General features: G+C 34.6%; 1 protein-coding gene across 1 annotated transcript; it reads right to left on the bottom strand.

Moving 5' to 3' along the window:
- Nucleotides 1-131: 131 nt before the first annotated feature.
- LOC108913999 lies at nucleotides 132-23,937 on the bottom strand. The gene is made up of 10 exons (XM_018719690.1): nucleotides 23,872-23,937; nucleotides 22,162-22,862; nucleotides 21,443-21,572; nucleotides 6,651-6,868; nucleotides 6,356-6,594; nucleotides 5,443-5,662; nucleotides 4,763-5,254; nucleotides 4,259-4,712; nucleotides 2,473-4,209; nucleotides 132-2,423 (listed from the first exon to the last, which is right to left on the bottom strand). The coding sequence occupies exons 1-10, from the start codon at nucleotides 23,874-23,876 to the stop codon at nucleotides 2,261-2,263; spliced, it is 4,359 nt and encodes a 1,452-aa protein (XP_018575206.1). The 5' UTR covers nucleotides 23,877-23,937; the 3' UTR covers nucleotides 132-2,260.
- Between the last annotated feature and the right edge of the window lie 594 nt (nucleotides 23,938-24,531).

The raw sequence follows: 24,531 nt of genomic DNA, 5'->3' as shown, positions 1-24,531 counted from the left end.
TGGATCGTTAATGTCAGTCCGCTTGTTACTTTAAGGATTAAAAATTGTCTTGGGACAGTAACCACTATAATAAACGATTGTCAGGTTCGTATTCGTCTGAAATATGGTTTTAGTCGAATATCTCACTTAACCATTTTGATATAATAAATGTCGTGTTTTGTTTTCTTTAAGTCTGGGTAGTTGTTTCAAAGCACCTCCAGATGTCAGTAACAGTCAGTTTGACAGTATTCTCAAAGTCGTCTAAAAAGTCATATTATAAGTCAGTTTTACAGTATGTTTCTGTGCAATAGTATGTCGGTATTTTAGTCATTACGTTATCAGATTCGTATTTAGTTACTCAGTTATTGTTTTTTTATGTAAGTCTATTTTCGTAAGGTTACCAATTTATTTACAGTCCACGTTTGGTAAATTTAAAGTCCTTTTTACCAATAATATCACTCTGGTAAATTGATTGTCAGTTTGTCCTTGTCGAATACTGAACAGTTTTCAGTTTGTTTTTGAAGATATCTTGAGTTTTATTTTTTATCTGTCTCAGTCTTTTTCACAAATAATATCACTATTGGTAAAATTATTATCAATTTGTTCTTGTGGAATACTGAACAGTATTCAATTGTTTCAGAATATCTTGAGTCAAATTGTATACCTTTATACGTCCTTAACAGTCCTTTTTGTAAATAATATCACTTTAGTAAAATGATTGTTATTTTGTCCTTGTCTAATACTGAATAGTCTTGAAATATTTTCGGGATGTCTTAAGTCCGTTTGTATCTGTCTATGCATCTCTAACAGTCCTTTTTTACATATTAATATCATTATTAATAAATTTATTGTCATGTTGTCATTGTTGAATACTGAACAAATTTCAGTTATTTTCAGAATAGTTCATTGTATCTGTCTACACGTCCTTAACAGTCCTTTTCACAAATAAAATCATTCTAGTAAAGTGGTTGTCATTTTGTCCTTGTCGAACAGAAAGTTTTGAATTATTTTCAGTTTATCTCCGTCTGTATCTGTTTGTGCGTCCTTGACAGTCTTTTTCACAAATTATAATCACTATTGGTAAATTTATTGTCAAATTGTCTTTGTTGAAATGTTGAATATTGAACAGATTTTAATTATTTTCAAGATATCTTGTGTTCATTTGTTGTTGTTGTTTTAACAGTCCTTTTTACATATAATATCACTATTGGTAAAATTATTGTCAATTTGTCTTGGGTTAATACTGAAAAGATTTCTATTATTTTCTAGGATAATTTACGTACATTTGTATGTCTATACAGTTTATTTTACAATAAGTCGATTTGTATCTGTCCTTTTCACAAGTCTTTTTTCACTCTCGTAAAGCGATTATCAATTTGTCCTTGTTCAAAATTGAAAAGTTGTCAGTTATTTTGAGGATATCTCGAGTTCAGTTGAATTCGCTAACACGTCTTTAACAGTCCTTTTTACAAATAATTGGTGAAATGTTTGTCAATTTGTCAATGAATATCTAACCGAGTTTTCAGTTATTTTGAGGTGTATTTGTAGTAGTAGTGTAAGTCTTCAACAGTCCTTTTCACAAAGAATATCAGTCTAATAAAATGATTGTCAAATTGTCCATCAGTTTTCAGTTATTTTAATAATTTAATGACATTTTGAGACATATTTGTACTCTGTAAGTCTTTAACAGTCCTTTTCACTAATAATATTACTCAAATTGTCAGTTTGTCCTTGTCGAATATTGAACAAAGTTTTCAGTTATTTTGCGGTCTATTTATACTCTGTCTATTTAAACAGTCCTTTTTAAAAATAATGTCACTGGGAAATAATTATCAATTTGTTCTTGCGAGTAGTGGATAGTTATTAATTGTTTTCAGGACATGTTGAGGTCTATTTTTGTCTGTCTATAAATCTTTACAGTCCTTTTGGCAAATAATATCATGGTAAAATTATTATCAATTTGTCCTTAACAGTTTTTAGTGGTTGTGAGGATATCTTGAGGTTTATCTGTACAGTGTCCGTACGTCTTTAACAGTCCTTTTTATAAACATGGTAAAATTATTGTAAATTTGGGGAATGTTTGTATAAGTCTTTTTCTCGTCAATTTTTAGATGTCTCTGTTATTTTAAAGCAGGAAACAGTTATGTTTGCGTTTTGTAGATCCTAGTTTTTGAAGTCATTCAATTTATATTCTATAAATCGTATCTGTCTGTAAAATTACGCCAGTATTTGCATATTGTTGTTTTTTTAATATGTATAGTCATAGTCACTCAGGTAAAGCTTAGAGAGTTCGGCTGTCTTTGATGTTCAGTTTTTGGGAAGCCTTAGGTCTCTTCATAGGCCTTGGTAACTCACTGGAGCAGGAAATATTTTTGTTAATGTCAGGTACCAGTAGCATGGGCATTATCTCATCCGTGGCGTTGTAAACCAACCACTGATCATCCCTACAAACAAAAGAATGTCACACTTAAAATTTCAAACTGAACAGCTTACTCTATCTCACTAGGAGCAACGGCGATGTCTACGACTTTGATTTTGTCTTCCTTTCCTCCCAGTTCTTTCAGGTCCATCTCTCCATCTCTTTCCTGAAGGGTGTAGGATTCTAAGTCTTTGTCGGTCAGCGTCATTCCTGCTTTTACGGAAGAAATCTTAATAAAGCGCCTGTCGTCGTATTCATCGTAACCTTTAGGTTTTGTTACAAGTCTGGTCTTGAAGTCGAGTTTGTCGTCGATTTGGTCGTTGTCTAGTTTGTGTATGTGAGCTATAGAGTATATCTTGGTGGGTTTATTTACCCTGTCAGGGAATCTGGTCGAGTCAGTGAAGTCGCTTTGTCCAAAAGTCGGTTTCTTGGGCACGTCTCCGATCCTGTCGTGTTCGTTGAATACTTGTTCGTACACGTCGTTTATAGGGTCAAATTTATCATAGCTACTAGGTCTTTTATTGTAGTCATATATTTCGCTGTTGTATCCGTTTTGTTGGGGTTTGTCATAGTTACTAGGTCTTTTATTGAAGTAGTATATTTCGTCATCGTGTCCGTTTTGTTGAGGTTTATCATAGTTATTAGGTCTTTTAATGTTGTCGTAAATTTCATCGTTATATCCGTTTTGTTGAGGTCTGAAACTGGGTCTTCTAGTCGGGTAAGTGTCGTAATAATACGGTCTTTGGGAAGTCGAAAAGGGTAGGTCTTCGTAAACAGTTTGGTCGTACGAGTTTTGGTAGGAAGTCTGTGGTCTGGCACTGTAAGGCTTTTTCGTCGTCGGTTCATTGTATGTGTAGATTCCAGGTCTGTTGCTAGGTCTATAGTTATCGTAGTTGTCTTCGACGATAGTTGGTTTGTCGTAGACGTGAATAGGTCTTTTAGTGTCTGTAAAAGTGTAGCCAGGTTTGTTGTCGATGTTTATAGGTCTAGGTACATTAGTAGGTTTCTCGAAAAGGTCGTTAGGTCTTACGGCAAAATCATTGTACCCTTGCACAATGCTGGGATAACTGATTTGTGGGTTCTTGTTCGGAGGTCTTTGAGTTATAACTACTGTCTGTGAGTAAGTAGGCTTTCTAGTCGGGTTCTTCTTCTTTTTTCTAGTGGGTCTAGTCGTGGTAGTTGTCTGCGTCGTTGGTAAGTAGTATTGGATTTTGATGTTAACCTCTAGAGGTGGTTTTTGGGGAGTCTTGGTAGGAACAACTCCAGTCAGGTAAGTCACTTCTGTATTGTCTTTGTCCGATTGGTAACTCTGTGGTCTATAAACTGGTCTAGGTGGTACTGTATTGGCTGTAACACCACTACCTCCTCCGTAATTGTCTCCTAGTTTAACCGAACTGGTTGTTACATTTGTAATTCTCACTCTAAAGCCAGAGTTAGCAGTTTTTCTCTTTGTACTAGTCTTTGTTCTATTCTTGGTTTTGGGTCGTTTGGTAGTCGTTTTTGTCTTAGATCGTTTCGTACGTCGCAACGGGAATTTAAGTTCTCTTTTAAAGTCAATGTTGTTGTTGATGCCGTCAAATTCGTTAAACTCTCGTTCCTCCCAAGCAGAGAGGTCAAAATTGTCAATCAGCGGGCTGCTGCAAGATAATCTAACATTCCTAAACGTGTCGGGTGATAGGAAAACAAATGGTTGAATGGTTTCTATTTCATCCGTGGTGTAGCATAGGATTTGAGCTAGAGTCACGTGTCTGATCTGTTGAAGCTGTGCAGGGGTGAAGGAGGAATCAAATCCTCCATTTTCGTACCAGAACCTACAAAGGTACCACTAGTATCCAGGTCAAGGTTTGGTTGTGGACTCACCTGTCGCCTTTTCTTAAATTTAGAAACTGTTGAGCTATTATGCAAGCAAATGTAGGTCCTACCACTCCTCCTCTTACAGGTTTCTCTGCCAAACCACCGCTGAATAGATCTATGTCGTCCACGTGGTGGTATACCGATCTGAATCTATCGATACTGTTAGGGTTGAATATTCCCTTCAGGTCCTGCCAAGTTTTAATAGGAGACAAGCCGCAGGGTTCTCTCCAAGAGGTATAGGATGGGATGCCGTGGTCTCTTCCTCTTTGTATGTTGATCGCAGCCAGATCCAAACCAAAAGGTGAATTGGGAGACTGGAAGAGATGGTTTGAAAGTTCGTCGCAAATGAATTCGTCCCGTCTTTGGGCGGGTTGGTTGGCAAAGCCCAGCAGAAGTCTGTCAACAGAGCCGAAGCTCCAAATGTTCTCAAAGTTGTTGAGTTCTTCATGAAGCGAAACGTCTGAAAGATTTTTTTTGTATTTACAAACACAAACTAATGGTGAATCTTACTGTTAAAAAGAGGCCTGTGCTTGTGGTCTGTCCTAACGAATGAGTTCTGCACCATACTGTGGCCGAATCTGTAAGCGGCAGTACTGAAGGAGTTAGCAATCGTTGGATTGACTTTGCTGTCGTACTGGGTATAATACCCCTTCCGTACCAACCGCAGTTCGAACAGATCCATCACTTCCGGACCCAGTACTATGGGCAGGAACTCCCTGTAAGTGATGTGCTGCACGAGGGCGTAAACGATCTTCCTGGTTTCTTGGTAGAGCTTCTCGTCGCTCCAGTGGGGATTGAATTTGGACAGTACGGTGGTCACTTTGTTGTGGAACCGGACCCAGATGGTATGCATGGCGGTTAGGCCTGGTTGTTCCGATACACGGCCGTCTCCCGAGTGGAAGCAATCGGTTGTGAGGGCGCCCGATCTGCAGAGCTCGCCCCCTGGAGGATCCGGGGGCTGAAGGGGTCCCTGACGACGCGATCTGCCGTAGATTATTCTACCTGAAATTAAATTAGGTTTTATTCAAGTTAAGCAATAATATATCTCTTATTTTAACTATAAATTATATTTGTGTGAGGGAGGGGGCGGCGTATTATTATCCTACGCCCCGTAAATAAAACGCACCGCATTTACTTTTCAATTCGAACCTCGTTATTTAAAAACAGATTTCCATCAAATAACCACTTACCATTCCTGAAGGTTCTCATGGAGTCCGACGTTTCAATATCGCTGCCATAAATCGTGGAGGCGTCTATAAAGGCAGTTACTTGATTTATCTGTTCGCGCCACCCCAAATCGCAGTTCACCCTTGTCGAGGGAGCACTTCGAATGAATTCCATGCATCTCACCCCGAAAGTCCCTAGAAACCAGTCGTCGATCGGCACTTCTATAGGCAGGCAGGCCGGATGCTGGAAAAAATTGAAAGGTTTTTTATTTCGTAATACTTTTACTTTCAAATAAGGGTTCTAAAGGTCCGTGCACACTTTATCGGCGTTGTAAAGATGTTTACGCACTTTTTCGAACAATCCTTAAATATGCCCTGCTCGTCTTTATAGCAGAGTTGTAGAGAATTTAATTCTGCATTCCATGGTATAAAAATATACAGGGTGCTGCATTTGAATTTTACGCGATTTGTCAATTTTCTTGTTGGTCTTCATCACTAATTGTTCAACATTTGTCCAAAAAGAGATTCCAGTAGCTAGTATAGAGAATTTCGGTCAGCACAAGCGTTAACTTTGGCGAAAAAAAATTTGAAAGCTAAATATCTCTACTACTTTTTATTTTTCTTGTACAATGTATAATGAATATAAAGAATATACAGTGTCTCACTGTGACGGCCCATTAGAATTATTTCAGAGACTACTTCGATTTGAATTTTGAAAATTTGGAATACCAGGTTTTCGGGCATGCCCTTCTCAAATAAAGTAATGGCGTCCACTTCCGGTTATACCGGAAGTCGTCATCAACTTGCTCAGATAGAAATATGGCAACATCGAAATAAGTTTTCGTCTATCCCACTTTTTCACCTGGATATTGGACCTTCGCGTACTAGTGGGACAGGCCGTATATTTGGATAATTTGTAACATTTTTTTACACTCACCATGAACTCTTGGGGTAGTACCGCTCTACCCCCACGGTCGCAACACCGTGGTATGGACCCGTTGAAACTCCTGGACTTCACCACCGACGTCACGTCGTGGTCTATGAACTGCCCCCATTGCATCAGCATCAAGGTCACAGTGGGAAGTTCCTTGTCTCTATCTCCATGGATTTGGACGCTGACTTCCCGAGCGGAGGGTAGGCGAGGGCCTAGGATGGAGCGTCTTATGCTTTGAATACCTACAAGAAAAAAAAAGTCAAACAATTCCACTTTTAAATGTAAACAGAATTCGTACCATCTTCGTAAGCCGGTGGAAGGAATCTCTGCATGGGGAGCATGGCAGATCCCTTCCAAGGGTTGTCTAGGTTGTTGCAAGTACCGTCTGCTGTCCTGTACCTCCTGGAAGCTGGAGGACATCTGGGGGTGCCCTTGAGGGGGCAACCGTCCCGCAGCTGCCTGGGATGGAACGAGCCTGGAAATCCTGCCGCTTGTCGACTGACATTTTCGGGAAATCTGGAAATAGAAGTTGGTGGAATTTAATAGGGTGATAAATTTTTTAGTCATTTGGATATATACCTCAAGAGAGCTACTTGGAAAATGTCCCAATTAAAAAAAAATTGTTCCGGAAACTGATGGCAGCGACAAGAACTGTTTATATAATTGCAAGTGGTCAACAAATGAAAGAAGAGAAATCTAGATTCTTACTGAAGTAAACGAATTGTTTCCAATTTGCATAATCAATAAACAAATTATGCGGGAAAACAAAAACCCTAGAAAATTTAATTATTGATATTAATCAGAAAGGTGTTCAAGTAATTCGTAAAATTAGAAACACATAAAAAGCAAATTATCCGTGAAAATAGTACGGATTTTGATAAAAATGCACAATTTATCACATGTTGTCTGTCATATCTTCTTACTTGAATTCAGTAGTCTTTTCGCTTACAGCCAAATATATAGGGTGTCCCAGAATAAGTGGGCAATCTCTCGGATTTATACAGGAGATGTTAAATTAACATGAGAAGTTCTTATAAAAATTTTCACTTGTAATCTTCGTAGTGCTTGAATTATTTCCGGAAACTTTACCGAAGGAACGCATTTTCTAGAAAAATGCGTGATTGAGGAACAATTTCCGGACATTAATTCAAGGACGTGGGGGATTCGGTAAGAAAATTTTACAAGCAAAATTTATTTTAGAAATTTGACATGTTTCATTTTGAAACTTATTTCGCCAAAATAAAGTTGGCTTGACAGGTAGACATTGTTTTGTGGTGCATGACATTTTTGTTCTTCTTAAACGTCACATAATTTAATCGCATTTCACGCGTTTTTTTAAATTAAAAAATGGTTCGTTTTGGAAATGAAAATTCCGAAAACATAAAAGCAGAAGTGGCAAATTTAACTCCCCAAAACACGAAGAAGTCGAAATTAAGCGTATGGAGACAGTTTCTAGTTTTTTGTGCGGAAAGATCCTACAATGTTGAAGATCCAACAATATCGATGACTGCGTTGGCATCAATTTTTGAAGATTATGCGTTTAACATGTCGTTTAATTTTGTTAATATTTTTTACGAGTAAAACTAATACATTAATTAATTATCATGCCCTAAGACTTTCATTTTCATAAATACGGGGATACCTAAACTTTGAAAAAAAAATGTTTCAATCTTTAGTAAAACAAAATGGTTCTTAATAAAACCTAAAAAACAACACGTTCCTTTCACTTTAGTAATAAATGAGACATTTAATTTTTGAATTCAAATATTTATCTTTGCAATATAAATCACTTAAGTATTACTAAAATAGAAGGAAAGTAAGTTTTTGTAGAAAAGCGATGTCTATGGCAGTTTATCACAGATTCTTATTAAAACATAAAAAAACACATTCCTTTCACTTTAGTAATAAAAAAGGCATTTAATTTTTGAATTTAAATATTTATCTTTGCAACACAATTCACTTGGTATTACTAAAATAGAAGGAAAGTAAGTTTTTGTAGAAAAGTGATGTCTGAGGCAGTTTATCAATGATTCTTATTAAAACATAAAAACACATTCCTTGCACTTTAGTAATAAAAAAGACATTTAACTTTTAAATTCAAATATTTATCTTTGCAGTACAATTCACTTAGTATTACTAAAATAGAAGGAAAGTAAGTTTTTGTAGAAATGCGATGTCTATGACAGTTTATTAATGATCCTTATTAAACATAAAAAACAATACATTACATTCACTTTAGTAATAAAAAAGGCATTTAATTTTTGAACTCAGATATTTATGTTTGCAGTATAATTCATTTAGTATTACTAAAATAGAACGAAAGTAAGTTTTTGTGGAAAACCGATGTCTATGGCAATATATCAATGATTCTTAAAAAATCATAACTGCAATCAATTAGGCTTAGGCTTGTGATGTCAAAATCGTCTTCGCTATACGTCACGTTGACAGTCATTTTCTCTAGCGTCTAACTGTTTACAATTAAATCATGGCAGTGAACAACCAAAAAACTAATTTAAAACCTTATAGTATATGTAATTCTTGCAAAAAACTGGAATCAGTCCGCATCTAGAAAACCTTTTCGCAGCTATTCAAAAGATTTTGGAGGAAGATATCCCATCTTTTTTACGTAAAACCAGGGCTCAGCAGAACAAAATTTCATCAAATTATTACATATATTTTATGAAACACAGACATCTGATGGAAATGAAAAATAAAGGTAATAATTATGCTCCTCGTTACTCTCCGTTGCGAAGAGAAGAGTTCCAGCCAGAATTTCAAAAACATTTAGCGTTAATAGAAGAAATCTCGGAACAAATATTTGGTAAATCATTATTTGTATCTATTTATTATTTTAAAATAAATAAAAACATTACAAAGCAAAATTCTGGATAGGTACTGATTTTTTAACCATATGATAGCTGTCAAAAAAAAATTCCACTTATTAATTTTGTTTGCCTAGGAGGAAAAAAATTTCTGAAAAATTTGAATGTTGCCATGGGCAACTGTCGAAATTACAGTATGTAATTGGCTTAAAATGACGTGTAAAATTTTCCTTAGAGAACCCTTCTATGGAAATACAGGCCCCTAAAGAACGCCTCTGAAAATCGATTTTTTTTAATACCTTTTAAAATACTTTGTGTAATTTAATTATTTTTTAACATTGCGGACAACAGATAAGACTCCTTAAAAATTGACCTATGAAAACAATTTGGATTATTTGGTTTGCCAGTGACGGACTAGCTGTAGAAAAATAATGTCAATTTTTTTTTCACCGTTTACGATAAAGGCACAAACATATATTTTTAGATAACTTGAACCTGAAATTAAAAAAAGGCACCCTTGGTTAATGTCGATAAAATGAACTGATTTCGAGAAAAAAACTATTTTTGTGATATGATTTTTATTACATCCGTAAAAACAAATAAACCGATGAAATGTGCATTATTTGCCTATTTAAAAAAAATGCAACTTTTATTTACATTTGCGTTTTCCTAAAAATAATTAAATTCCACAAACTATTTTAAAAGTTAAAACAATCAATTTTCAGGGACGTCCGTCAATCAGGGGCTTGTATCTCCGAAGGAGAGCCCTCTAGGGAAAATTTTTATAGAAACTTATTATTAATAACTTACTTAACTTATTTTATTATTACTTATTATTTATTAAACTTATTATTAACTTATTATTTTAACGTCCCCTGTATAAATCAGAGAGATTGCCCACATATTCTGGGACACACTGTACACTAAAAAATTTTTTAGTGATACGTTTTAATGAGTTTCTTGTAATTTTATTTTGCCTTAAATGTATGGGTCAAGAGAATTCAGGTAGCAATATCGTGGAGGAGGTCAACACAGATCACTTTCTAAACGATCCAATGATTTGCCAAAACTGTTTTTTATGTAGTTACGTACATTTGGCAGTAGAAAAAATGTCAATATAAAATTAATAGTAAAACTGCAATAATTTGACACGAATCAACAGATTTTATTTCATCAAATCTATTTTAATCTTTAACCTACTTATCCGAGTTAGATTAACTCGTATTTACTTCGTCCTTGTCACAGCTTGATTGATACAAATCTATGAAAGTAAGATAAAAAGTAATTCGTGGAATTCGTGAAATTTTTAGACGGAAATGTTTCGAAAACGGTTAAACATGTGCGTTTTCACAAGATATGATAATGTTCAGTGAATAAGTTTAAATCATTACGTTTTTAAAGAATTTTTGTTCTAGTGTAAAAAAAAAACATTTTTGTACAGAAAGTGACGCTTCCTACAATATAACTCAAAAATGATACGATATTTACATTTGCCACCGCCAAAGACTTTTTGACACCAAATTTAAAATAAATATCTTAACTGTAAAAAATATTTTGATTCCAGTAAAAGTACTGTTCTTTTTTCTGCTATAGCAAGACATGGAATAAATTATATAAATACTAGTTATTTAAGTTGTCAATGATATCTTTAACATCATCTATCTAGAAACCAGAATAACGTTTAAAACAAATATAGAAAAAGGAATTCTTTTTCCTTTTTATGCAGTTGCATAAAAATACAATGGAATGCAAATTTATACATAGGTACATAATTGCTTGTAATTAGACACGACTACACAATAATCATTGCAACACGATTAACGTTTCGAAAGCTTCTGTTTCCGTTCTCGAAACTAAAACTGACTTAAAATTAAACGTGATAGCTCTTTTGTTTTGTTTATTTACCTTTCATAGAGATATAAGATATCGCATAATATTTATACCGTTGTTACTGACCTCGTCGTTTGTTTTCCAAATTTCTGTTATTCCGCTGAATAACATAACCATTACTGGTTATCATTTGCCCAGAAATTTTCGATTTTTCAAATTTTGCATTTCTAATGTAGCTATGAGGTCATCGCTATCTCCATTATCAAGTAACTTGTTCGCAGAATATTTGGAAAACAACTGTATTAAAAATGTAAACCAAAAAACCTTTGGTATCTCCATCAAACTAACTATACTTTTACGGTAGTTCATTTTGGCTTTATAATTTTGATGATTTAATCAGTTTTTTTTTATTATACAGGGTGATTTACAAATGGTGACCAAAAATGAAACCTCGTATTCTTCGGTGAATTTTAAGGGGAGTCTTTCCTATAAAGTTTTTATCTAGGATGTTTCGTTAAAAAGATACAGAGTGTTAAACTTCAAAAAATATTTTTAATTTTTTTAAATAATTTAAAAACTAGTAAGTGGAATAATTTCAAATTGAGCACATGTATTTATGTAAACATTGTCCAAATTCTGACGGCTTTTCGTAAAATTTACTTGCTCCAGTAGCGGAGATATAGGATGGCATATTTTGCTAAATAAAATAGTACGCCACTGTTTTATGGTAATAACCATGATATTTTCGGATTCGTCTTTCAATTTTCTACAAATTACTACCCTCTTATATTTTCCGAACAAATTTTCGAGTTGCTAACTACTGACTTTCTGATTATTTTCTAATAAACACTGTTAAAATCTTGTTTCAGTTAATACTGTTTTTCTTGAAAACCATAAAGTTCTTTAAAATTTAACGAGTAAAAAAAATTTTAAAATCAAATTCTGCTGTGAACTAATATTATTATTTTTCAATTCGGTCAATGAAAAACAAGTTTGGTGCAATTTTAGAGGTGAGTCATCCCCAATGAACACCTTGTAGTGGTTCAATTAACTTTAAATCATAGTCGAAGAAGACCAGTAAAAAACCTAAATCATGTACCAAATTTGGTTCTTCTGCGGTAAAGTGTTGCAGAGATATTAATATTTTTCGAAATATAGGGCCCCTCTTTGGGACACCCTGTATATTAGATAGGGATAATGAAAATATAATAAATTTGAGTGCAAGAGTAGCAAAACGGTTACGTTATACAACGAAATGAGAAAAAAATATTGGGAAAAGGCAATAACAGGATAACAAGAAAAGTAAAAAGTCCGCGTTTATTTTACTAAACAGTGATACAATGTTTCAAATCGTTAATTAAATTTTGATAACTTTGTTTCGTTCCCTTAAGGGAAACGTTTTGATAAGAAATTGTCACTGAATTCATAGCATAGTCGATGCCAATTATACCAGTTTTCACCAGTGATTATAAGCTGATGAATGATGATACATTCACAATAAGGAGAAACAAACATATTTTTACTTCTTATGTTTACCATTACGTTTCCTGAACTATAAAGGCCTGTTGAATATACACATAAAACCGCGTAAGATCATATAAACATAATCACACCACGCAAAATGCTTTTATGAAACTATTAACACATAAATTAACAATAATTATTGAGTATTTTTATAAAATTATCGACAAAACAGGAACGGTACATTCCGATGTTTACATGGGTGCCTATGATCTTTCACAATAAGGCCACTTGAAAGAACAATCCTCACAAAATGCAGAAATATAAAATCGTGGTTATTTCTGCGAGTTGGTCTTTATCGAAAGTGATGTTAGAACAACAAGAATTCTTTGAATTATTACATTATTTAGTGATTTCAATATCAGGCATGTTTTTTTTTTCAATTAATAATATTTAAATATATTATTTTTAATTTTTACTTTGCATAATTATTAATTACAAGCTATTTACTGGGTTTTCCATTGACAGGATTTTTTGAAAATTTATTTGAATTTATTTAAATTATTTTAATACCTTTATAGATTAGGGCGGATCTGTTTTGAGGTGGATGTGAGAGGGGGACAAGCAAATTTTTTCTGGATTACCTTCAGTACAACTCACATAATAAAAATGTAGATCCCTAGATCTAGGCGAGGTCCGGAACATTTTCAAAATTGCAAAAATGTTTAAAAAATTTAAAAAAATACCTATTTTATCTGAGTTTTTTACTTATATCTTGGTACCTAAGCGCTTTGGAAGAATATTGAAGAGGAAAACAGTTTTAGAATTGAATTTTGTAAGTTAAAATTTATTACCGATGTTGCAAAATAGCAAAAATTGATAAAGAAAAGGCAAAATAATAAAGTTTTTTGGATAATCTTTTTAAAATATTTTAATTGCTCCGAGGGCATTTTAATTTTGTTAAAAAAAACTAGAGTATAATAAAACAACACACCAAATTTCATTAAAATCGGTTAGTTAGTTTCCGCAAAAAAATGTTTTGAAAAAAATTTCAAGTATCTAGATGCTTTATTTGAGGCTGTGTAACATTTAGAAAATTTGGAACTTTTTTTCAAAAAATTATTTTGCGAAAACTATCTAACCGATTTTAATGAAATTTGCTGTGTTGTTTTATAATACTCTAAAGTTTTTTTTACCGAAATCAGAATGCACTCGGAGTAATTAAAATATTAAACAAAAATTATCCAAAAAGCTTGATTATTTTGCCTATTTTGCAACATCGGTAATAAATTTAAACATTTCTAACTTACAGTATATTGTGCAAAATTCAATTCTAAAACTTTTTTCCTCTTCAATATTTTTCCAAAATGCATAGGTTCCAAGATTATATGTAAACAACTCGGATAAAATAAGCATTTTTTAAATTTTTTAAACATTTTTGCAATTTTCAAAATTTTCGGACCTCGCCTAGATCTAGGGATCTACACTTTTATTATGTGAATTGTACTGAAGGTATTAGCTTACATCCAAAAAGTGGGATATTTCGACAGATCGTTCCTGGTCTATTAAGTTAAAGAAAATAAGACAATAACAAGAGCTAATAGCTGAATACATTTTAAAAAAATCAATAAGGCAATCAGTAACTTATTAATTTTGACAAACACTTTTACATCTTTCGCAAAAAAGCGTACCAAAACACGAATTTCTAATCCACACGCCGACGCCCGAAAAAGAAACCGAGAGTGCCACTTTCCCTTGCACCTAAACCTACCAAGCCACCAAAATCTCGCGCTCTACTAACCTAAAAACTCCCCAACTTTCCAAAGCTTCAGATGGCGGAGAAGATGCGGTTCGAACTCTTTCACCTCACTATTTCGACTAACGGTTGCGGCCGACGTCCATTCTATAAAAACAATGTTTTTCCACCCCACCCCGGGCGATAGAAACTTCTTCCCACCAGCCGCGGATTTTTTCGGCCCAAACAGCGACGCCTTAATAGAGAAGACGGGCGGCACTTTCTTTTCCACGGCTGACTAGATCTAGTGCGACACGGTGGGTTCGATGGTACAACGCAAGGGACTGAGACCGGATTCTCAGTCTTATGATAGATATTTAGTTTTGGAAGAGTAACATACCGTGTGTTCCAAATTCCCCAGCGTCGTTAAACAAATAGTGACCAAACTTTAGAATATTTTATCAATCCCTGACATAGGTACTATTAGAACGACAGAGAACATTAGAAGAAAAAACGAAATAAAAGTTTTACGGTCATACAATGCAAAGAGATAAACGTATAAACGTTTGGTGTGGAAGACCAAACATCAGAATAAATAGTTCTTTCTTCTTTGAGGGTAATTTGAATACGAATGCGTTTTCAAATTATCTTTTTGGAACGAATTAGATGATTTACCATAAATGAACCTCCTTAATTTAAAGTTGAGTTAGATGGTAATCCTATTTATAATGCTGTTTTGGTAAGAAAATGGTTAAATGAACATTGTTGGATAGGGCGAATAGGTCCTTTGATCGAGTAGCCACGGAACTTTCCAGACTTGCCACCACTAGATTATTTTTGGGGTCTACTGAAAACAAATTTTATAAATCAAGACGACAAACTGTACAAAAATTAAGGTCTAGGATAAAACAAGCCTGCATAGAAATGACTCGAACACCTTTTTTTAATTTAAAAGTACCATTATATTTTCCTCGTTTTTCAGAAAAATTGCGCTCTACCTATATTTTACAAGTGAATTTTTTTTGAAGTTTTTATTTTGGATAATTATTTATTGCTAGCTGTTTACTGGCTATTGGGAGTATAACTCAATGCAGTCAGTGCATGTGGTCCGTCGAGTAGTTGTGTCTCGTAATATCAACAATTACGAATCTTTTGATATATTTTAAGAATAATTTCCATCATTTCTTTTTTAATTTGTTTGAATTAACTTAAGGTAAAAAAGAATTGACAACAATTAAACATATACTTTTCTCGGTGTACCTACTTCAATATTCGACATTTCTGTCCCGGAGGACCTTGGAACAATTCGCGCGAACTTTCAACTCGCGCCTAATTCGCGACCTGCGTGTCGCAACTACTCGGATCTAGGAGATTCCAAAACCTTAACTAGAAATTTCCTGCACACGCAACTCGAGCCAGGAAAGAAAGTCACCGGTGAATTTGCATGGACTGTCGGTTAGGTGGCTGTAATTGCATTTGTCAACAATCCCAGTCTCCATTGAACCGAGCCACACGATTAAAGTACGCAACAAAAAATGATAATGATGAATGGAACCAGGCCGCGTGGATAATCGCGATTTTTCGAAAGAATTGCCACCGGTTGCTGGTACGGCGGCGTACCATCGCGGATTAGAGAGCGGTGGTCGGATGGTTGTCACCTGATTGCCACGAACTAGCCTTGTTAGAGACTGTCAAGCAATAAACAATAATTTCTTAAATTATCTATTGATAATAATAGACCGCCACTTCTCCCACACAAGGCTTTATATATTTTAATCTTATATGCTTGAAATTCAAATTTATTCAACAAACACTATAGTTCATACTACTAAATATTTATGTTAAATGTAGAGCAGTATTAGTGAAACACTTAGCACCATTGGCACAGAATATACAGTTAAATATATAGTGCTTTTCTAAATTGAACCGAAAAATGATATATCCTGTGTATTTTTACCACTCTGCTACTAATATCAAATTTAAACGAGAGGCCTTTTCGAATTTCGCACTTTTTCTCTCTAAAAGAAATCTCTCTCCCAAATTTGAAAGAGGTCTCTCTAAAAAAGAGACCTCTAATGACGCTGCTTTTTTTGATACACTCTATCTTTCAAATTTGAAAGAGATCTCTAATAGAGGGCCGATTTCAAGCTTTGCACTTTTCCTCTTTAAACAAACCTCATAGATTTAGAAATTAAATTATAGTATATTTATAAAAATAAAAAAGGCAAGGAGCGCATTTAAAAAAAATTCTTATGTCAATTCTACTTTGAAATAGTATACCCTCTGTATTTTAAATCCAATTGTTATTAAACTTCTCTACACCTCTCTTAAAAAGAGTATCTAAAATTTGAAAGAGAACTCTCTAAAAAGAGAGCATTTTAAAAACATTTTGATGTTAATTTTTGTTTTGAAATAGCACACCCTCTGTATTTTTAACCCATTTGTTATTAAACTTCTCTATACCTCTTTTAAAAAGAGTATCTAAAATTTGAAAGAGGACTCTCTAAAAAGAGAGACCTCTATCAAATTATGTTCTATTGAAGGTGATATTTTTCAAGTACACTACCAGTGAAGAAAATACAAGAAAAGAGCATACTTTGAAACAGGTTACATTCCAATATTAATTGTATTCTTAAATAACATATCCTGTGTATTGTATTTTTACCCATTTGCTACAAATATACATTTCTAAGAAAGAGGGGTATTTCAAATTAAACGAATTCTTATAAAGGAGAGGCTTATTTTAAAATTTGCGTTTTTCTCTTTTAAAAAGTTTGTCTCAAATTTAAAAGATGCCTCTCTGAAACAGAAAGCTCTAAAGTTGCTGTTGTTTTTTGAAACACTTTATCTTTCAAATTTGAAAGATTCCCTTTAAAAGAGAGTCTCGTTTAAGAATTTATACTTTTCCTCTCTAGAAGAGGCCTCTGAGGCATTTCTTCAATTTGGTACGCCGTATCTTGATTTTATTCAATAAGAATTATAGTTTACAATTTTACTACATGTGTTTCAGTCATTGAGGACGTTGACTAGTTCCATCAATCTCTATAACAAAGGAAAAACGCAAGGCGTTTACTAAAAAGAAATGTTATATTACGTTTTTAAATAGCACATTCTCTCAAAAAGAGGGGCTCCCATCTGACGTCTGCACTTCTCTGATCCAGGTTGAATATGTTTTATTACCAAGGTAAGGGGTTGGTCTATGTTAGGTGATGTAACAACAATTATCTAAGTTTCAAGTCTCTCTCAAATTGGAAAGAGACTTTTCTAAAAAGAAAGACTCATTTGACAAGTTTTGTCACACTCAATAAAAAGATCAGTATCTCTCTTTCCAATTTACAAAATAACTTTTTAAAAAGACAGGCCAATTTCAATTTTCTTTCTGATGCTCTTTGTATCGCTATCAATATGGTGGCATCTTTTATAAAAATGTACATTTGTTGATGTTAACGTGATACTAATAAAAACTTTTTAAAAGTTGTTATAATAAATAACGAAATGTCTATTTCTTACTACAAACTTGATTCATTAATTTAGAAACGCATTGTACGTTTTTTGTACGCACTCAATAATAACCATTGAATCGAAAGGAGAACATTCCTCAGATTCGGTCTGTGTAAATTGGATTCAAATTTGTTTGTATTAGACCAAATATAATTATCTAAGTTCCACATCTAGAGAAATCGGGCCCCGAATTAGCTGGGAGATATCCAATTAATTTTTTATTATTTTAATTAAATCGTTCGCCACAGATGGATTTCATAAAAATTATTATTATGAGGCTATATGCCTCATAATAATAATTTGTCGATTCTATTTATAGGAACTTTGCACCATATCCAAACGAAAGTTTCTAGCCCAAATATTCTCATAATTATTATTTTCTTGAAGAAATATATGCCATCGAAGAAGTCATTGCAAATTTAAGACAAAAAGTTGAAGTTTCGCTTTCTTAGGTACCTTACGGAACACCATTTTAATTATTTGTGTTATCAGTGTGCAGTTTCTTAAACAACAGTTTTACGTTTCTGGACAATCATTGCCTAATTGTAACCCAATTGCTATTGCTATCTAGGCTCCAACGAATTTCCCCATCCACCACGTAGTCCAGATTTGTCTCCACCTGACTGGAGTCTTTCTGAACCTCCCTTGTACTTTAAATTAATTATTATAAAACCTGAGGTCTTAAATTCGTTTTAATAGTGCTGTACGAACCAAATAACAGTTTAAAGAAGTTCATCTCCTCTAATATATAGCGAATCTGTCGCCCAAACGGCCACTAAGACCAGATTTACGTCGAGGCAGTAAAATTTATATCGCTGGGAGGCAGGCTTTATTATCATTGTTAATTAAACGATTAAGATTGTTTACGTACCTTGAAAACCTCGTAAAGACTTAATAATCCCCATTGTGTTTCAGAATTATTGGAGTTTCTAAATGAATATGTAATTTGATGGACCCCGCCTAAGTACACTTAACTGAAATTAAAAACGTGAACATTCATTATGAAATATAATAATCACCTGCTTATTCGTGTCTATGAAGTTCATGAAATCCCTTTTACTACGAATGTCCGTCCATTTTGTCACAATTAAAATATCGACATTGTGACAAAATCGCTTTGCCTAACGACGTTCTCACTATAATTAATCCAGATTCGTCAACTCCCTGGTAGACCGAGCTAACGACTCTTTGTCTTAAATGTGATTCAAAGTACCGTTTGACCCCGTCGCCAGTTGATTGTTTTTTAAATCGATTTCGCTCCAGCTCTAATTGAAGTCGAAGTTGATTATTATTTAATGCAACGCCAGCTGAGGATATTCCCGGAAGACAAGTCCGTTTGTTCTTGTTTAATGAAGTTAAGAGAGCATTTAGAGTTGGAATGATTTGAATGCGGTACTCGCGAATTCCGGTTCAGGTATTTCACCGAAATTAGAACAAAAAAAGTACAAAGCCAGAGGTGAATGTTAAATTTAGGTTTTAAACAGAATTATAATGGGGGAGCTCGAGGATACGGAAGCCTCATATAACAATCACTACCATGATAAACAGTTCAACATTGTAAATAAGTTTTTTAGTAGTCTTCTTGCAATAGGACGATGACATTTTGAATTCCGTTTCCATTTCTTGCTGCAATAACATCGTTCTAGATGCATTTACAGAAACTGAAGTGTTTGCTGATATTTAAGAATAGAAGAATAAAATGACGTTTGGACCGGGTGATATTACTTTTATTGTGAAAGGCTGTGTTGCAATTTTAGCCCTCCCCTATATATAATAATAGTGACAAGTTGAAAACTGTTGAGGAAAAGCGTCTATATTACTCTCTTTGAACTTTGTTAACATCTGCAGAGGAAACTTTGAAGTACAGAAATATTTTCCATTTACATATGCCGTTCATGAATTGATCTCTAAGAAAGAGACGTCTCCTCGACGTCATTTTTTGTACGACTCTTAATAGATTGTCGAGCTTGTTTCTTTTTTAGTTGACGCTTTTTTCAGTACATGAATTTTTATGAATTAAAGAAAAATTGTTCAATAGACGCGTTTTAGACGTTTTCCTGAACAAATTTAAGTACAACGCTTGTCATGCTTCTTGAAAAGTGTTTAATAAATTGAATTCTTAATTAACTGAATTCTTTTAGAAGAAAAAATTTAAAAGGCTCTTATTAACGTCTTCTTAAGATATTTCTTAACTTTCAACTGTCAAGAAAGTTTTCTCTAATGATAAATTATTCAATAGTCGTCTTTTAGACGTCTTCTGAACCAATATACAGGGTGTTCCACCTAAGAGGGATTCTTCCGCAACTCTGCAACTATAAAATTTATAAAAAAATGGTTTTAATAAATGTTGCTTGGAATAATGTGGGCCATGTAAAGAAAATTGCATGCAGAGTTATAGAAGAATCCCTCTTAGATCGAACACCCTGTATATGTTTTACGTCAGTCATAATTTGAAAATTAGATGTCTTTTTGGCGATACTATGTTGAAACATAAATGAACTGTCTCTATTTCGTCTTCTGAGCAATTTTTTGTCTACAGCTATCAAGAATCTGTTCTTTACTGAAAAATCGTCCCGTAGACGTCTTTTATACGTCTCTGTGAAGAAATTATATGAATCTACCTTTTCCGATGTCTTTAAGAATATTTTTTTCTGTTCGTGAAAACTCTTTTTTACTTGCTCGAATCAGCAAAGCCATCAACAATATGTTATTTAGCGAAAAATCGTCTTAAAGACGTCTATTGTACGTCATTATAAAGCAACTGTTTTTCCTGACGTTTTAAGAACGTTTTTTGTGTTCGAAAACGCTTGAAATCAAGCCGTGGTATCTTTGAAGTATTTCCAAACGTTACTTAGACGTCACAACGTCGACGTAAGTCAATTATATGGTAAAATCGTGTTGTTTGTTAATTTCCGAATATCCAGTGTTACTTTTAACGTATCGAAAAGCGTACCTCAGCACTCTGTCCATAAAAGAGACATCGCTGTGACACGGATCCGCTAAAAGGTCTGCGTCGGTTACACGTTTTCGGTATCTGACGGTTGCACAACCCAACGCAGGAAATCATGGCACGTAACGATGATTATCCGTTGCGAAACGGAGTAAAGAACATTACGATCAAATCCGCCGACGACCGTCGAACCAGAAACGCCCGATGTCACGTCTAATTAACGTATCTATTCCGTTCGAACTTCTAACCGCAATGTTTACCAAGCTCTCGTGGAATATGTACGAGAAATAAAGAAACAAACCACAAAAGTCGTCACCTCTATACAACCGCGAACCGTCGAAGACCCAGAGACCAAGGATTTGTGCGGGACGGGGATGGTATATTAATATTTTTATGAAATTAGTAAAAACAATAATAATTTGATAACTCTGTTGGTTTCCTTTGGTGTTATCCAAATAGCTGGTGTCTTTGGCACACGTTGTTTGAAGCAATAAAAGTAAGGAACGGCGCAATGTGGCGCCTGAGGAAATATGTAATTATAATCCATCTGGGGTCATTAACTTCGCCGAAAAAAGGCGTCCCAGTTCAGTTCTCCGTTGCCTTAGCAACGCTATTATTAATATTACTCGCTTTGCGAACCTTTAAATTAGAATGAACTAAAAAAATCAATTAGATTCGTTTGCCGAATAATTGCTTTAACGACAACATGCGGCGCAACTGTCTTTGTCGACTTACTACAGGGTCAGCAAGTACATAAATAGAATAGGTAGTAAGTAAGTAAAGGTACTTACGATTCCGCCATTTTTTTGCTGGCTTCTAAGGTTAGGAATCCGTATTTTGAGACTTCCAAGGCGAAATCGTTTATGGGTTTTCCAAAAGCTGCAACTTTGCTGGCGGGATCGGCTTTGTCCAGGAATAGGCCTGAAACATAAATGTATGCAGGTGTCTACTAGTACTGTAAGAAATCGTATGCAACGAGTCTACTTTGTGACGGTGTGGTGCTTTTATTTTAAAATTGTATGAATTCTTTCTGTATGATTCTTATAAACAACTTATCCAAAAAAAATTGGCAATAGATGCGTAATGAAAAATGGAGTGAATATCGTACAATTTTTTTTTGTAAAATCCTTATAGTTTCCGAGAAAAAAATATTGTTAAGTTGTAGTATTTTCAACCTTTACATCACTGGGCTACTGTAGTTTCTAGCGTCGTTCCGATTTTAGTATTATCGTTGTTGCGATAGTGTTTACATTAGTTTTTCAATTGTCAAAAACGTGCATAGCAACTCGGAGTTGATGGATGTCGTTTTATTTTATGATAAAGCAAGACAACATTTGTGTTATGGCGAAGCAAAGAAAAACTATCACTTTTGGTATGATCGTATATAAAAAAACAAACAAAATTAGATCTCACAAATAATCAAAGTAGCTGCATTTTACAATATAATTTTTTTGTACAAAAAAGAAAACGCAGAGATTGCATTGTACATTTAATGAAAACATTGACTCACCCATGTTGTACCACAATGGTTCCTTCACCCTGATCAAATCCTCCACAGATTGCATCCCAAATTCCACGGCATTGTCCAGTTCCTTTTCTTCCAAATGAATGTGGGTGACCCTAGCTTTGTCATCATCAGTATCTTCATCTATAATTTCCACTACTATCTCCTCGTTCTCTCCCTCTTCATGGAAAACATGTATCTCTTCCACGAATCCCAAATTGTTGTTTATCCCAAATATTTTCTGCTCACGATTGGAGTCGTTAGTACCATTCGTCCTATTTCGGCTTTGATCTAGATCATCGCTGGTGATTTCTTTGTCATCGTTGCGTTGTTGTCTTAGATCTGTACCAGTTTCTTTAGAGTTTCTAGAAGCGTTTCTATTTTTATCTGATCCATCATCAGCAGTCGCTTCAGCATTTTCTCTTTCACTACCGTGGGTACTGTTCACTTTAAAATAATCGTCGTTCTTTTGTTCGTTTAATGATTGCGTCGCACTTTCGTTTTCCTTAATTGTCGGCGTATTCACATCTGTCGCTCTTCCCTCGCTGTTTGCCAATATTTTGCGGTACGTGAGAATATTCCGATCGTCTATTGTTGTTCCTGGGCGTCCGTTAATTGTCTTGTAGCTTTCGTTTGTTTCGTCCGTGGCGTGTGTGGTTAGTAGCGTCGTCAGCAGTAGCATGGTCGTCCATAGTCCGCGCTGGCTCCTGAAACAAAGAGAGCTGCGATAAGTTAAAACCACAAGCAGAGGTCTTTCACTATTTTGAGTAATGGTTTTGACATTCGCCCAAAAATTAATTTAGGAAAATGGTGCAAGCTAAAGTTTAAAAATTGTAACTTGAGCTTCATTGTATTGTACCTGTACGTATAAGTATTAGTGAAGGGAATAGATGTTCCAATCGCATCCTGTATTACACAATTTGATACCAAAATCGTAGTGAAAAGTAGGCGCTGTAAAAACAGTCGATTGATAACAGTTGACGTCTCGATTATTCTAATGGAGAACCAGGAGTCATTGTCCTGACCGTAGACGATTTCTACGTTATGTAAAGAGGCTTTTTTGGCGCAAAAACAGGCGGCAAAAAGCCGCGGGATCGCGGAACGCTTCATGATGGTTTGAGGTTTCACCCGATTCAGGGCAAAAAAGAAAGAAGAAAGATAGTAAGCCTTGCGGTATGACGAAATAATTAATTCATAATTATTCGATTATTCTGTTTGGATTATATAAATAAATGCGTTTTTCGTGGTTTATATAAATAAATATGGTTGGAAGTAGATCATTTAAATGGGATTATATAAATTATTACGCTTTTTTTTTCTAGAATCTGTATTTATTTATTTGCATTAAAATACATTTCTAACGGGAATAGAACTCGCTTCAAAGATAAGTGGTAGTATACAAAAAATTACTCCAAAACAATTTAGAAGTGGCAACCATCATTTTTATTTATCAGTCTACTTTGATTGAAATATGAAATTATATATTTTAAAATGCTAAACGAAAACGAATCGGACCTCTTTCAAAGTTTGTCATAGAGCTTGTAGAACAAACACCCTGTATACCGTTTTTGCTTTCTTATTCGATACTCAAGTCTTTGGAGCCATTGTGGAATTGTGGGGTAATTGTTTAACTGCTCACTAATCGACTAAACAGTAAACAGTTTAGCTATTTTACGGAATACGCTGTGATTTTAACTAAACGTGAAAGAAACATACCTCATTTTGCGAAATTTCCCCCGTTCTCAACACTAGAGCATTATCTGCACGACAACGATGAGAACCTCTCGCACAATTTCTACAGTCACACACGATACTGCCAGAAAGCTAAATTGTTAGTGACCAAGCAGATCTTCTGGAAGAACAGTTATAGCGCTTCGGGGCTCCTAGGGATTTTTTGCGATTCCTTCCAGTTTTTTTGTGAGACGCTCGTTCTCATCATCATGCTAATGGAGCTATCGAACGGCTCTTTTCGGAACCACGGGCAGTTTGGAGATCTTAAGGCAGCGGCGTGGCTTCGAGAGGGGCACCTTCGGATGTGTTTGTCTAAAGTCGGTCGGACTTGCACGAAATTGGAAATAATTCGTAAAAAGGGATTAGAGGGTGCAACAGAGACAGCCAATTTTCTTAAAACGATTGTTGGGAAATATAATCCTTGGAAAACGAAACACAGTAGTATTATAATCTTGTACTTTTAATCATGGTAGAAACGGCCCTTCCAAATATAAAAAAATCCCTATTTACGTCAAAAACATTTTTTTGGACAGTTTGAGCCCCTTCGAATCCCTCCTAATTCTGACGCCACTGGCTTTCTTCAGTCGATACCTACTGCAATGAAACTGCACCGTATCAGTCTTAAAATACATGTCTCACGCATCC

Source organism: Anoplophora glabripennis, unplaced genomic scaffold, assembly GCF_000390285.2.
Source record: "Anoplophora glabripennis isolate ALB-LARVAE unplaced genomic scaffold, Agla_2.0 scaffold561, whole genome shotgun sequence".
NCBI lineage: Eukaryota > Metazoa > Arthropoda > Insecta > Coleoptera > Cerambycidae > Anoplophora > Anoplophora glabripennis.
Note: the sequence above shows the minus strand (reverse complement) of the source record. Positions and strands in the feature narration are given on the sequence as shown.

Excerpts from the sequence above, each read along its gene's own strand:
- LOC108913999 (XM_018719690.1), bottom strand. Across the intron at positions 4,713-4,762 it reads GCACAGGCCTCTTTTTAACA|ACGTTTCGCTTCATGAAGAA; the intron begins GTAAGATTCACC and ends AAAATCTTTCAG. Across the intron at positions 4,210-4,258 it reads AATTTAAGAAAAGGCGACAG|GTTCTGGTACGAAAATGGAG; the intron begins GTGAGTCCACAA and ends GTACCTTTGTAG.